The sequence below is a fragment of the Zalophus californianus genome, chromosome 5 (genome assembly GCF_009762305.2).
Source record: "Zalophus californianus isolate mZalCal1 chromosome 5, mZalCal1.pri.v2, whole genome shotgun sequence".
Taxonomy (NCBI): Eukaryota; Metazoa; Chordata; class Mammalia; order Carnivora; family Otariidae; genus Zalophus; species Zalophus californianus.
The window spans coordinates 93,084,669-93,100,538 of record NC_045599.1 but is presented as its reverse complement, the minus strand read 5'-3'; the positions used below and the strand labels follow the sequence as shown (position 1 = coordinate 93,100,538).

The 15,870-nt window shown below is 49.7% G+C and overlaps 1 protein-coding gene across 2 annotated transcripts in view; it reads right to left on the bottom strand.

The window, feature by feature from the left end:
- The window catches only part of STK10 (serine/threonine kinase 10), a 117,734-nt gene that overhangs the window by 51,558 nt on the left and 50,306 nt on the right, over positions 1-15,870 (bottom strand). For both annotated transcript variants that reach the window (XM_027605305.2, XM_027605306.2), the window contains 2 exons: positions 15,265-15,313; positions 10,081-10,230 (listed from right to left, as the gene is read on the bottom strand). In XM_027605305.2, the coding sequence (XP_027461106.1) occupies positions 10,081-10,230; positions 15,265-15,313 (199 nt within the window). The remainder of the gene's footprint in view (positions 1-10,080; positions 10,231-15,264; positions 15,314-15,870) is intronic.

Below are 15,870 nucleotides of genomic sequence, written 5' to 3'. Positions count from 1 at the left end.
GCTGTGACCAAGGCGGAATTTCAGGGTGAATGGACAGCTCCAGCTCCTGAGTTCACTGCTACTCAGCCTGAAGTCGCAGACTGGTCTGAAGGTGTGCAGGTGCCCTTGCTGCCTATTCAGCAGTTCCCTACTGAAGACTGGAGCGCCCAGCCGGCCACTGAAGACTGGTCTGCAGCTCCCACTGCTCAGGCCACTGAATGGTCTTAAGCTGGTCTTCCACAAAGGCAAACAAAATGGAAATAGAAATGGAAAAGGTCGATGGAAAATAAACAGTTTGTAAAAGTAAAAAAAAAAAAAAAAACACTGGCTTTTAAGAAACATGTTTGACAGCAATTCCCTTTCTAGAAATAGATCCTCCAAACCAGATGAGAAGATACATGGAAGCTTACAAAAGCATTGTTCGAAAGAGTAAAAAAATCGGAAGCTGCCAAGTTGTTGCTAGAGCTTGTCTGGCGAATGGTTAAATTATGGCACAGTCCAGCCGTGAACCACCAGGCAGCCCTTAAAACGAACGAGATTGCATGCGTGTGTACGAATTGGCATGTTGTCCCTAACATGTTGCCCTGAACATGTTGCTGACTGATCAACGCATATAATAGAAGGTAGAGTGTGATTCCAGCTGTATTTTAAAAGAATGATATACGCATACTGTGTGTCCATACACACCCCCACACACAGAACAGGCTCTGCGAGGTTACACGTCAAACTTCATAGTCACCACCTCCCCAGAAGCGGGATTTTGGTGAGCACACCAAGGGGGTCTTAACAGTTTTTAACTTCAGACACTTTTATTCTTTAAAATGTTTTTAATAAAGAGTTCGTACTGCCTTTCTGGTTTAAAAAGCTGAAATGCATGTGGTCAAAAGTTTTTTAGGTTTGTGGGTTTTTGTTCTTGCTTTTTGAGTTAAAACCCAGTGGGAGCCAGGATGTGGTGAGAGCATTTCGCACTTGCCAGGGGGTGAGCTGCACACGCTGGATGAAGGGCACACTGGCCGCAGCTTAGTGACAAAACCCTGAAACGCTGCACACACCCAACCAACAGTTCTAACAAACACTGCTATTTACTGAGAAGTGAGCAGGCATATAGGGCACTGTGCAGACATCTGCGCATCCCTTAGACCCTCCTCTGCATATCATTTTGCATATCATCTGTATGTATATCCCTATGCATATCGTTTATAGCCATGACCCTTTGGGCAGGGAAAATTATTATCCCACCCCTTTTGAGATTTTATTTATTTGACACAGAGAGAGAGAAAGAAACAGAGAGAGCGAGCGAGAGAGCACAAGCAGGGGGAGCGGCAGGCAGAAGGAGAGGGAGAGGCAGGCTCCCTGCCGAGCAGGGACCTCGATGTGGGGCTTGAACCCAAAACCCCAGGAACATGACCTGAGCCGAAGGCAGAAGCTTAACTGACTGAGCCCACTCAGGTGCCCTATCATTCCCCTGCAACAGATAAGAAGCCTGAGGTTTAGAGACATTAAGGAACTTGTGGACCATCACCCAGCTCTAAGGACAGACATGATGCCAAGTCTGTCTCTTTACCACCATCCGGTCCTACCTTTCTGTGCACAGAAAACACACTGACAGGGAGCCTACGGGGTGCATTCTAGTAACTTTGGGAGTGACTTTTGTTTCCTTCTTTGTGGGTCTTATTCCAAACTGTCTGTACGACTATATCTATATATTTACTTATATATATTTTCTTCTTATTACCAAGGCAATGCTGCTCATCAAAAATTCAAATATTTACAGATGAGAAAGTCTCCATAATCCTGGCAGAGATAAACATTTATGAGTCTGCTGCATATAGCTCCAGATTTATTTATATAAATAAAAAGTGTATGTATAAATAAAAATACTCTTTAAAAATGAGATCAGATTAAACCTGCCATTTTGCAGCTTGTATTTTGTCCCTTCACATGTATATATACATTTTGTAAGAGATTACACATTTTCTACAATTTAATTTTCAAAAGCTGAATTAGATTCCATTGTATGATAGTACCATAACTTAATTAATCCTCTACTGGAGTGAATTGGATCATGTCTCTTTTCTTACTGTTACAAATACTGTTGCAATAAATATCATTGTACATATCTTCCTACACATGTATAAATACCATGTATTACTTTTATAATAAAAAATTATGTACACAATATAAGAACTATATATTATACACATACACAGGGCTGTGAACTTAAAATGGATGCAGATAAGTAACAAAATCTCTCCTCTGTCCTCTTAACTGTAGACCCCCCAAAGAATCCAAGACAAGAGGAGCCTTTTCCCAGATAATGCCAGGCCAGTTAAAGGCAAACTACCGTCCAGTAAGAGTTCTGTACCCCACCCCCTTCCGTCCCAGACCCTCTACCCCAGGCCAGTGAGTCTGTAGGCCAGTGTGGGCAGGGAAACCCTGGAATTCTAGGTCTGAGAACCTTCTAGATGGTCCTCAACCAGGGGTGGTGCCTGTGTTCCAGGATGTGTTTGAAAGCGAATGGCAGGGAGCACCTGGGTGGCTCAGTCAGTTAAGCGTCTGCTTTGGGCTCAAGTCCTGGCATCAGGGTCCTGAGATCGCGTCCCGCATCAGGCTCCCTGCTCAGGGGGGAGTCTGCTTCTCCCTCTGCCTCTATCCCTGCCCGCTGCTCATGCGCGTACTCTCTCATGCGCGCTCGCTCTCTCAAATAAATAAATAAAATCTTAAAAAAAAAAAAAAAAGGAAAAGGAATGGGGGCAGTCTGGTCCTCACAATGAAGAGGAGTGCTCCTGCCATTTAGCGGGAGAAAGCCAGAGACACTGCACCTCCTAAGGCAAAAACCATCTCATCTAAAAGGCCAGCTGTGGCCCCGTGGACCAACACCAGCCAGGGTCCTCATGATACCCACGGGGAAGCGAAGCCTAGGGAGGGTGTGGGGCCTGCTGACACTGAGGTGGGGTCGGGAGAAGGCAAAGGCTCTGCCCCCCAGCCCTGGAACCCCATGGGCCCTCTTCCTCTGGATTAGGGCGCCAGCTCATTAAGAGGGAGGCTCCACCAGGGCACCCAAGTGACTTTTCTTAATTATCAGGACGTTCTGCTTTCCCAGGAGTGTCACAAAACGGTACCTGGCAGGGAAGCGAGAAGATTCTGTGATCTAAGACCAACTGCTTCATGTTTCTGAGCCCCAGTCTCCTCATCTATTAAGGCATCTTATCATCTAGCCAAATGGGAGGCTGACCCAACTGCTTGACTTCTCCGTTTCTATGTCCATTTTCTTTTGTTTTTTAGACACACGGGACCACTACAGAGGTCTTTATTTTCCAGCTCATCCCAGTCCACCCTCAGCCTCCTAGCCCCACTGCCTTCATTTGACCCTCTTCCCTCTCCTACATAAACCTTCTGGTATTTTCTCCCCCAACCTCAATCACACATTCAGAACTTCGTTCTTGCTTCCAATAGGCTATGCCTGTCTATGGGGGACAATGTGTTTTTCAGGCCAGTACAAATCTTCTCACCTTCTGGAAACCCATCAATCCACCCCAACCACGCTGTTCCACGGACAGGAGGAGGGGATGGGGTACGCAATACTTCCATCTTGCTACCTGACCCCGCCCTCCTTAGGGACTACTACAAGCTGGGCCAATCAGAGAAACCCTCCTTACTGGATCTCGTTGATTGGTCCAGAGCTCTGCACCCACGCCACGCTAAGCCAATCAGAGTCCTTCACTGGGATTATGGACTCAGACCTGAAATGGTGAGGTTCAGTTCATCCTGCAGGAGGTGATGCTGAGAAAATTAAAACTAGCCCGAGCCCAGGAGCTTTGTGGAGGGGGCTGGTCTGAGAGCCTAACCAACATGCACAGAGAGACTGACCAGAGACAGTCTCCGCAGCATCTGTGTTCCAGGGTCCAACTGCCCTGGACGCCCAGCTGTATCTCTTCACCATCACAGTTCCGTATATCATATACGCACATTTTCCTGTCTGTCTTAAATGCCTTAAATCACAGGAGACCGGTTCTTATCATTGGCGCCAAGAGTCTAAAAAAGGGTTATGGTTAAGCACATGGGCTCTGAAGCCAGATGTGCTGTTCTGAAGCCCAGATGTGCCTCTTACTGGCTGTATGATCTGGGGTTAACCCCTTAAAAAAAAAAAAAAAAAAAAGCCAGATCTCTCTCCTCTGTAAAATGTTATCAGTGGCCTTTGAGGACTAAATGAATTTCTACATATCAAACCCTGGCTCAGTTCACAGTAGCCAGAGTGAAAGAACCAGGACACCAGCCTGCCAGCAGCACCACACAGGCATTCTGGGTTGGGGGTCAAGGTGGGGGGTGAGAGGCAGGTAACTTGGTCCTGCCAGCCCCACTTGCCAGGCCTCCTGTGCATCAAGGGGCCTTTGGGAATTAGGAACCCCGCAGTAATCATAAAATGTTAAAGTAATGGCGACGCCAGAACTACTGCTGATTTGAGCACCTACTATATGCCAGGCTCTGTGCTGGGCGTTTTGATTTTGAGGCCAGTCCAGACTAATGCTCGGAACTTGAGAGACCCCTAAAGTAAAATTCACCTCCCATTTTCAGAGAAGCACTGCTGGGGAGAGGAACACGGTTTCTTTGGAGAACAGGGAACATTCTCTCTCATAGCAGCTTCTCTGAGACATTCCTAGGCTCAACAAAGACAACACATTCTCCCACCTCTCTGGTAGACATCTATGGATGCTTTGCATGCACTGTCTCACTAACTTGTCACACCAATTCTGTGAGATACGAACTATTACCACACCCGTGAGTTTGAGAAGTTGAAGCTCCAAAGGGTTAAGTGACTTGCCCAAGGTCATCTAATGCAATGTGGCAGATCCAGGACAAGAACACAGTTCTTCAGACTTCAAAGTCCACCCCCCACTTCATATCCCAACTGTCTCAGGGCAACAGACACTCTTCCTTGCTCTCTCTGTACCAATGAATTCCCACCAGTCATCAAGAATTGCTTCACATCCACTCAGAGCTAGAACTTGACAACTGTCAAATGAACCTCAGGAAGTCTGATATCCTTGACAGAAGTAAATATTTAACACAAGGAAGAAACAAAGTGCCTAGTAGCAGAGAGGGATGTAACACTGGGCCTCCCTGTGACTACACTTGTACACTTCACCCTACCGGCCACAGTAGCCCTGTGAGGTGGGTCTTGTTATACCCATTGCACAGATGAAGGAACTGAGGCTTGGATAAGTATGTTTCTCCAGCTCAAAGTGGCAGAGCCAGGATTTGAACCAGGCTTGTCTGTGTCTAAAGCCCATGCTTTGCTCAGCTCACCCTGCTGCTTCTCATTCTATTTCCATTCCAGGGAGAAGCAAAGACATTGTCTCCAGCAAGGTGACCCTCTTACTTGGGAGAAAAATCTGTTAAGCAATTCTCTTCTGCATCCCTGAGTTATATAAGGACATGGGGGGGTGCCCTCAGGGGCCCAAGACAGTCCCAAGACGCTTAGGAAGAGGCAGACCAACTGCCACCCTTTCTCCCAGGCCTCCTCCACTGCTCCGCCAGGCCGCAGATTCCAGGCCCAAGGGGGAAGGGGGATTTTCCAAAACAGAACAACAGGCCTCAGCAGGCCTGCACCCCATGGCTCCCAGAGCTCAGCGCAATTGTGTAAATACTCACACTCAACTCTCCTTGAACTTTTTTCCTTTTTAATTGGCTTCCTGGTTTTCTCAACTGCATATGCCAAGTCATTTGGAAACCTGATGCACCCATCTGCTTCTAGCACCCGCCCGCTGCTAGGCTCTGAGTGAGATTCTGAAGTCTGCTCAGCATGTCAGCATGCTCCAGATTTCGGGGGTGTGCAGGGGGGGATGGCAATGGGAAATGAGCACCCCCCAAGGACATCTCAGCCCAAAGCTGCTGGGGCCCTCCCTCCACCTCTGTCCTGCCAGCGCTTCCCTGCTCTGACTGGCTGCTCCTGACCTGGGTTTGCTGTGTTCTGCCTCCTCCAAGTGGTAAATTCTTGAATGCTGAGCTGAAGGTTTCCCCCGAATCCCACAGAGCACAAGAGAGACTCTCTTCTCTGGCCCCCACATACTCCCTGAGCCTAAAGGCGGAGGCACTCCCCAACCCAGCCCCTCCCTGGCCACCCACACTCTACCCCTGAATGAGCCCGTCCATGGGCAGCTGTGAAGTCAGGAAGACCTGAGTCCCAGCCTTGCTACTACTTCTCAGTGTCCTCATCTGTGCTGGTATGGTCCCTCCCCTCCCCATCCCTGTCCAATACCCCTGGAGTACTGGAGTGCCGGTTAAATGAAATAGCTAGAAAGAGCCTCCTCTAATGGCTGGCATCTAGTGGGTGCTTCAGAGCCCAATAAATGTGAGTTATTTTTATTATAAGTCCCCCCAAAATACCCTGCTGTTCCTCACCTCCATGCCCCTGCCCACTAGGCTCCCTCTTCCTGGACTGCCCTGCCCAATCTGGTTGACCTGGCAAATATCTATCTACCTTTCATAACTCAGCTCAAACTACCCTCCCACAAAAGCCTCTTCTAAACCCAAACGTCCAGGCCCAGGTGGAAGAACCGAGCAGCCCTGTCCATACACGCCCGACCCCGGCACCGGCTCCCGCCCCAGCCCTGATGCTCCCACCCATCTCCCCACTGCCTGGGAACTCTGCCGGAGCAGGAGAAGGACTAGGGTCTCATTCCCCTCCTGGCCCAGCACAGGGCTTGGCACAGAGCAGACACTAAAGGAAACAACAGTAATTACAGCTGGCCTTTGCAGAGAGCTGACTACACATGCCTCTTCTTGTGCTAGCCTCCCAACCCTCTGACAGAGGTTTTATTATCATTCTCATTTTACAGATGAGGAAATGGAAAAGCAGCATGGTTAAGTAACTTTTCCAAGGTCAAAGGCCTAGAGGCAGACTTGGGATTTGAACTCAGGACTCTCTGACTACGGAGTGCATGCTCTTAACCATTCCAGGTAAAAGAAGGAACAAGGAGGAGGAACAGCCACAAGGATGTGAGCCGAACCCCAGAAGGCACAGACCCTGCAAGTATCAGGGATGCTGGTCTTCGGGACATAGAACAGAATACGACCCTGCTCATGCCTGATATGAGAAACTTCATACTACTGGTTTCAAGACAGAACCAACCCTACCCTCTGGACAGCAGAGCATTTCTAACAAGCTCCCAGGTAATGCCGATGCTGTCACCAACCGCCCTTTGGATACTGAGGGTCGAAGATAATGCTTATCAAAGTGTGGTCTCTCATCATCAGCTGCAAGTGGGAGCTTATTAGAAATGCAAGTTCTGGGGCGCCTGGGTGGCTCAGTCGTTAAGCGTCTGCCTTTGGCCCAGGTCATGATCCCAGGGTCCTGGGATCGAGCCCGGCGTCGGGCTCCCTGCTCGGCGGGAAGCCTGCTTCTCCCTCTCCCACTCCCCCTGCTTGTGTTCCCTCTCTTGCTGTGTCTCCCTCTGTCAAAGAAATAAACAAAATCTTTAAAAAAAAAAAAGAAAGAAAGAAAGAAATGCAAGTTCTGAGGCACCTGGGTGGCTCAGTTGGCTAAGCGTCCGACTCTTTATTTTGGCTCAGGTCATGATCTTGGGTCATGGGACTGGGGCTCACCAGCAGGCTCCATGCTCAGCACAAAGTCTGCTTGAGATTCTCTCTCGTCTCCCTCTGCCCACCCCCACCCCTGCACTGGCCCTGGCTCGTGCTCTCTAAATAAATAAATACATAAATACATAAATTTTTTTAAACGATTTTATTTATTTGTCAGAGAGAGAGCACAAGCAGGTGGTGCAGCAGACAGAGGGAGAAGCAGGCTCCCCACTGAGCAAGGAGCCCGATGCAGGACTCGATCCCAGGACCTGGGGATCATGAACTGAGCCAAAGGCAGACACTTAACTGACTGAGCCACTCAGGCATCCCAATAAATAAAATGTTAAAAGAAAAAAAGAAAGAAGTGCAGGTTCTGGGGCGCCTGGGGGGCTCAGTCAGTTCAGCATCCAACACTTGGTTTCAGCTCAGGTCATGATCTCATTTTCAGGGGTTGTGGGATGGAGCCCTGCATCCAGCTCCACCCTCAGCAGGGAGTCTGCTTGAAGATTCTCTCCCTCTGCCTCTCCCCCCACATGTTCTTTCTCTCTCTCAAATATTAAATAAATCTTTAAAAAAGAAAAGAAAGAAGAGAAGAGAAAAGAAAAGAAAAGAAAAGAAATGCAAGTTCTTGGGCCAGCCCAGACAGAAACCCTGGGGTTACACCCAGCAGTCTGAGTGTTAGGAGCCCTCCAAAGGACTAAAATGCATTAAATATGAGAACCTACCAGTCCTGCATACATTTTTTAAGGCCCAGCCCTACCCTTTGAGCATCAGCTCAAAGCACACACGGAAGTGAGTGCGGTGATGAGGGCCAGCCCTGAGAAGTGAACCAGTGGCCCTGGGATCAGCCCTGGCTCTGTCCTTGCTTAGCTCTGTGACCCAGGGCAGGTCCCCACCCTGCCTGAGCCTCAGAGCCCGCAAAGCAAGGATGCTGGGAGCTGCCCTCCCGCGGTACAAGATGTCCTTGACACTGTAACATTCTGTTCCAATCCCCATGCCTGTCCCTGGAGTTCTCCATCACAAAGACTCAACACCGGTGCAGTGTCTTGTCATAAATCTTGACATAATTCAAATGTTCCTTAAAGCCACAGAGGTTCCACTAGAGGAACCACAATAGTGACGCTCCTATGTTGGAAGGACAGGGTTGGGGGAGGGGGGGCCCGTGCAGATGAATGAATGATTTAGCTGCCAGGAAGGAGTTTCTAGAAAATAGAGTAGAATGCAGTCAAACTGGTAAACAAGAAAGTATCATCTCTCTGCCGTTAACACCACTCCCCAACACCTCTCTGTCTTTACAGCCTTCTACCGGCAGAGACGCAGAGCTGACGTGTGATGACGACCAGTGCTGACATCTAGATAATGAGACTGGAGGTACTTCCCGGCTCTCCCCTCTAAGCCTTCCTGTACTGTGTAAATTTTGTATAAAAAACATGTATTATTTTTTCATCAAACAATAAAAATCATTACTTAAGAAACAGCGTGATAAGCATATTATTTATCAATGCAGGAGGAAACGTGAGAAGAGTCAGAAGGGTCGTCCACTAGAAGCGGATGGAGAAAGAAGGTGGTGGGAGCAGAGGAGGCGTGTGTGTGTGTTATTTTGGTTTAAAAAAAAAGAAGTATGAAAAACACAAAGAACTTCTGACACCTGCTACAACATGGATGAACCTTGAGGACATGATGCTGAGTGAAATACACCAGACACCAAAGCACAAATGACTACACTTACATGAGGTCCCCAGAGCGGTCAAAATCAGAGACAAAAAGCAGAATGGAGGTTACCAGGGGCTGGGGCTCAGGCTGGGGGTTAGTGTTTAATGGGGATGGTGTTTCAGTTTGGGATGATGGAAAGTTCCTGGAGATGGATGGTGGCGATGGTTGCCCGACAACATGAATGTACTTAATGCCCTGGAACTGTGCACTTCAAATCTAGATGATAAATTTTATGTTATATGTACTTTACCACAATTTTTTTAAAAAGCTCAAGGAGAGGAGAGACATGAAAACAAAAAAGGTGTGTTTTGATATATGTCTCGATATCTGTGAATGGAAGCGGATTTGTCCCTCTGTCCGTCACACTCACTCAAATTCTCTCCACTGGAAGCAGGAGAAAAAGGGCACAGACCAGCGCCTCCCACGGCGCATGCCAGCCTCATGGGCAGGATCACTGTGTGGCGAGGGGCTGCCCTGCACTCTGCAGGATATCGAGCGTCCCTCGCCTTTATATACCAGATGCCAGGAGTCTCCCCTGCCCCTAGTTGTGACAACCAAAGATGGCTCTAGACATTGCCAAACATCCCTGGGGGACAAAATCACCCTCAGTTGAGAACTAGTGGGTCAGAATGAGCCAATGGTTACGGTCTGCGTTCTGTGGCCCAGGACAGGTAAGACACCCTGGGCCACCATAAGAGTGAAGATCCCACACACACCCCCTCCTGCCCACAGAGGCTGGGCTGACAACCCCCAGGCAGACACTGTGGGGGTCTGCCTTCCCATCTTCCCCCCACAGACACCCCTTACCCAGCCTGATGTCTCCCTCGAGGGTCATCAGTACGTTGCCAGCTTTCAGATCCCTGTGGATGATCTTCTTGCCGTGCAGAAAGTTGAGGGCTTCCAGCATCTGGCGGCAAACCACTTGAATCTGGGGCTCCGTGAGGCCTCTGTCTAGCTCTGGAAACAGGGGAGAACCACTGTCAAGGCAGCACACACTCACTGCATTCAGGCAGGCTAAATGTCAGGCTCATGCCAGGTACAAGAAATACAAAAGCCCCCAACATCCCTGAGCACTTACCATCTACCAAGTTCACTTCCAAGCACTTTCCATGTTACCTATTTTGTCTTCATACTAACACTATGGAGCAGGCACAGTTATTACCTCAGCTGACAGATGAAGAAGCCAAGGTTGAGAGGTCAGCCCACCTGCTCAAGGTCACACAGGTAGAAATTCACAGATCTTAGATTCAAGCCAGCCAGTCTGCCTCAGAGGTCAGGTTCATAAACAAAACCCCTCCAAGAGGCCAAGACCCATTCTGCAAGCAGGCAATGGGTGACATTCACTCCATGTCAGGCTCCACGCTTGCTGCAGGGACACGGAGAGGGGCATGGGAACGGCGATCCATGCTCGGAATAGAGTGGGATTTGGGTGGGGGCTGGGAGCGGGCAGGATGGGCAGCAAGCCCTTCTGCCTGGGAATTAGCAGGCTCCCCAGAAGGGCATTAAAGCTGTGTCTTGTAGGAAGAACAGGTGTTTGAGAGGCGAAAAGTGGGGCAGGGCATTCCAAGTTATTCCAGGGCATTCTAGGTCAAGGAAGCAACAGCAGCAGAGGCGTGGAGGCTGACACGGGCTGGTGTTGAAGCAATGTGTGCTGGCTGGTAGTAGAGCTAGAAGGTGAAGGGCTAGTGGGAGGCTGTCATCAAGAGCCTGTGTGCTGGTCAGGGAGACACACGCACGCTGGTACATCCCAGTGTCTGCTTACAGATGGCGGGGCCCCTCTCTGAGCAGGTGGTGGGGGCTAGCACAAAGAGGAGTTTTCTACACAGGGGGCACCGCATGTGCAAAGGACCCTTTTTGACTGAAGGGGAAGGATGAGGGGAAAGCGAATCGAGGTCAGAGGTCAGAGGTCGGAAGGGCCTGATCGTGCAGGACCTCGCAGGCCATCTATGAAGGCTACACTTTCTCTGAAACACAGTGGGCAGTCCAGGAGAGGCTCGAAGCAGGCAGAGACAATCTGACTTTTGCATTTAAGAAATTCTCCCTAGCAGGGTGAGTGAAGAGCCTGCAGGGGAGCAAAAGAAGACAGGGAGCTCGGCCGGGGGCCGTCACGGTGGTCCGGGCCAAGGCTTCAGAGAGGAAACATTCCCAACCCAAAGGCTGATTTCTCAGGACAGAACGTGAGACTTGAGTGGGTGGAGAGGGAGGGGGGGGCATGAGAATTTTCAAGGTCAACATCCTGTGCTCACTGACCCACTGGCCATTGTGACTGTTTAGTGCTTGTTGCCACCAAGCCACCTGTGCTGAAGTGAGCCCCCACTGCCCTGCCTGCAGGGTCCTCGCCGCGGGGTCCTCAGGTGCAGGCTCCAGGGCCGGCTGGCCAGGGTGCTGCTGCCAGGCCTCCCTCTGACTAGGGCAGCACTCCCCCATCTGTCTCCCCACCGCCACGCCGGGCCAGAAATCCTCAAGGACGGATCCCGCAGGCTTGGGGAAAATGCACCAGACGAGGTGGAAGAGCCAGCAGCATTTTTTTTTTTTTAAAGATTTTATTTATTTTGAGAGAGAGAGAGACAACGAGAGAGGGAACACAAGCAGCGGGAGTGGAGAGGGAGAAGCAGGCTTCCCGCTGAGCAGGGAGCCCGATGCGGGGCTCGATCCCAGGTCCCTGGGATCATGACCTGAGCCGAAGGCAGATGCTTAATGACTGAGCCACCCAGGCGCCCCTGGAAGAGCCAGCGGCATTGCCCTGGGAAGCCTGGCCCCAGACCGACCACGGGTCCCTCTCTGGTCTCCAGAGAGGGGTCTCCAACCCCTACCACTCCCTGTGGCCTCATCCTTAACTCTCGTGTCCCCCCAAACCACAAACAGACTCAGAGCCATGGCGGGGGTGGGCATCAGGACCACCCAGACGAGCCTGAACCAAGGCGCTGCCCCGTATTAGCTATGTGCTTTCTTGAAGGTGCTCCAGCTGTCTGTGCCTTCATCTCCGAATCCATAGAATGGGATGATGATAAGCGATGTAGGTAGGGCTCCAGCCATAAATTCACTCCTGGCTGAGTTCACTCCTCAGCATGAAGGACAGTCAATAAAAGGTGATTATTGTTATGCTGGTTCTGAGATTATGCTGGATTATCTGCAGCAATTTTTCTAAATGTCAAAATGTGACTTGCTCATATCCGATCTCTCTAGATAAACGAAATCAGAATAAGCAAAGTGGTGATGATGATGATGGTGATGGTGGTGATCTCATGGTCACCATTTTCTGAGCCTTTACCAATGTACCTGGCATGGAGTTAGGGACTTGGACGCATTCTTTCATTTAATCTTCACAATAACCCAATAAGGTAGAGAGACCTTTTTTAAGCCCAATTTATTGCGATATAATTTATCGACAGTAAAATTCATTTTTGTTTAGATACACAATTCTACCAATTTGGACAAGCATATATAGTCATGTAATCACCACCACGATTCAGATAGAGAATATTTCCATCACTCCCTCAAATCTGTGTGTGATCAACATTTCACCCCCATTCTCCAGCCCCTAAGCTATCATTACTTTGATTTCTGTCCCCATTGTCTTGCCTTCTCTAGAATGTCATGTAATTGGAATCATACAGTAGGATAAATTCTTAAGATTAATTTTTGATTACACAGCAATACATGAATATTTTATTCATATTAAAAAAATCCGCAACATTGCAGATGAGTCCTACGTCTGTTTGAAACCGTAGCCAGTCCCACCCCACCGCCCTCCTCCGCAGGAGGGCTGAGAGCCAAGTGTTTAAGAGAGGGCAAAGCAAGGCCAACCAGATCAGAGCAAACACTGGCTGTTAACTAACTAGAGTAAAATGCGGTGCATATTCCCCTCATCTCACAAAGAGGCCAGCCCAGCACCCCACAGCTACCCCGCAGAGGAACCTAGAACAGACCTCAGGTCTCTTGGACCCCATGTCCAGGCTCGCCACTCTATGTGACTCCACAGGGTGACGGGGAGATGCTAAGGCGAGAAAGTCCCTCTAAGCAGGGCAGGCGTCTGTGGGAGAGTCCACCCCTCATCACGCAGCTGCAAGCAGGGCCAGGTCTCACTTTGTCAGGTCTCCCCACCCCACCTTCTCTTTTCCCACCTTGACATCTAGAATGGTGATGGCAATGTTCCTTTAACTGCTGCCACCAGCAGGGAGAAAACCACCTGGGGCTGGAGCAGTCAGATCCACCAGGAGAACTGAGATGGGGAGCGAGTCGGCCTGCAGGCTGAGCCACAGCCTGGGGTCCTGCCCCAGTTATGAATGAGGTCAAGGACTTGGTATGTATAAACGCCTCTTCCATCTCTGACATTCTCCCGCAGGCCTCAGCGAGCTAAGCTCACACCTGGAGAGGCAGAAGCTGGTAGGTGGCTCCCACTCACCCCTACTTTTTTAGTATCTGAACACACGGCCACCCAGCAAGAAGACCACATTTCCCAGCCTCTCTTCCAGCTATGTGCTATTATGATCTGGCCAATGAGATGTAAATGAAAGTGTCATGTGGGGATTCTGTAACAGCTCCTTTAAAAAGTGGAAATGGGGTGTGTGTTTGTCAAGTTGTCCTACCCTCCCTTCTTCTATCCTGCTGTTTGGAATACAGATATGATTGCTGGAGCTCCTACAGCCACCTTGTCACCATGAATAGAAAGCCAGCATGAGAATGGGACCAACACAGAGGAAAGTGGGACCAAGAGTTGGAGAAGGAAACCAAGGTCTTAGGAGAACACAAAAATAAATAAATAAATAAATAAATAAATAAATAAATAAACAAACAAACAAAATAAACAAACAAAAAAACCTCCCAGATCAAGCTGTGTCTGAAGCCGGGAACCATTGACCTTTTTAGTTATTTGTGCAAATAAATTGCCCCTCCCACATCTCCCACCTTTTTTTCCCACTAAACCAATTTAAACAGTCTTTGATCACCTTGTAACCTAGAGAATCTCAACTCATACGAGACCACCATTTTTATTTTGTTAAATTCTACCCAGAACAAGGAAAATCTTCAAAGGTAGTCTGTGCTGAGAGAAGGAACACCCAAGGGCCATATCATAAGTACTCACATCCAGTCACCTACTGTCATTTCTCCATCTGAGCACCCTGTGGTAAGGGGCTATGCAAGAAAGGCCAGCATTTCCATAGATATGGAAAGGGCTGCCACAAACTCCGGAGATTCCTGAGATAAACTCAGCGGGAAAGTACCTTCCTCACAATGGAAGAGTAGCTGGATGGTGCTACATTATACTGAAAACCTCCCCTCTCCTGAGCCATCCCACAATCCTGGGCCTGCCTCTCAATATTCTGGGGCCCCAGACCCCCGGCCTTTCTTCACTCACTGCCCACCAGACTGGCAAGACCCAGGCACCCTTCTGTCCTGCTGTGGGACACTCGGCCAGCCCCTTAGCCCCTCTAAAGTCTCAATCTGGTCAGGAATAAAACAGAAATACTCAGATCAGATACACAAAAGTACCTACCCCAATCTCTGGCATACAGTGACTAGTCACAAAATATTCACAAAAGTGATTTTCTTTCTTTTTTTTTTTTTTTTACTGTCCAAGCTTGTCTGGGATATCAAAACCTGCTAACATCCCCATTAAGCTCTTACAAAATGGGTGTGGGGATCCCCACTTTTCAAAGAACCTCCCTCAGGTGTCTCATTTTCACCTCCTAAGGGTGCTGTGGGGTGGGGCAAAGGAGGCATCACACCCATCTTATAGCCACCGAGGCTTGAGGGGGTAAGTGACCAGCTCAAGGACACATGGCTTTTTGAACAGGAAGTGTTGGTTTTCTAATGAGTGCCTGCATTCTCTCCAAGAACCCAGCCCCTGCTCCCGAAAGGGGACTGAGCAAAAAGGTACTCAAACAGGCCACGTGAATTGCTGAGGCAGAGGGAGTGAAGGGCACCAGTCCTAGCCTAGGGCCCTAGAGCCCACCCCAGCACCACCACATCGGATCAAGGAAGACTCACCCAGCATGATGGCGTCCACAGCTCCTCCAGGACAGAACTCGATCATGATCTACAGAAAACACAAGGCAAAGTAACAATGAGCAGGGGTGCACAGCCCGGGACCCAGCCCTGGTCCTGGCAGGATCAGCCGGCACCCAGTGCCCTGGCTCCCCGGCCTCTCCTCCTCCTGCCCCAGGGCCTGTCCAGTCTGCACTACCCTAATCGGACCCCAACCCTCACAGGAGGCTCTAAAATCCAGAAGGGTTGCTGGGCATTTTTCAGCGGAAAAAAGAAAGTTGCCATGGAAACCACAGCTGCCGCCAACAGCCTTGCCACCAGGCCTGCACCTTCCCTGCTCCTCGGTCTGCCCCCTCCTGTGCCCCCACCTGCCAACTGCCCCTCCCTAAGCTTCCCAGCCAGCAGTCCCAGCAGCCCCTCTGCCCGCATACAAGCCGGCCATGCCCTTGCCGAATCCCAGCACCCATCTCTTGCCTCTCTCCATCTTCTAGAGGCCAGGGCCCTCGCCGGCTTGGAACACCAGAACATTGGCGCCTTGAAGACCAGCTCAGGTGTAGAAACCCAGAAACGGGATGGGGCTGACCAAGGCCACAAATGATTTAGTGGCAG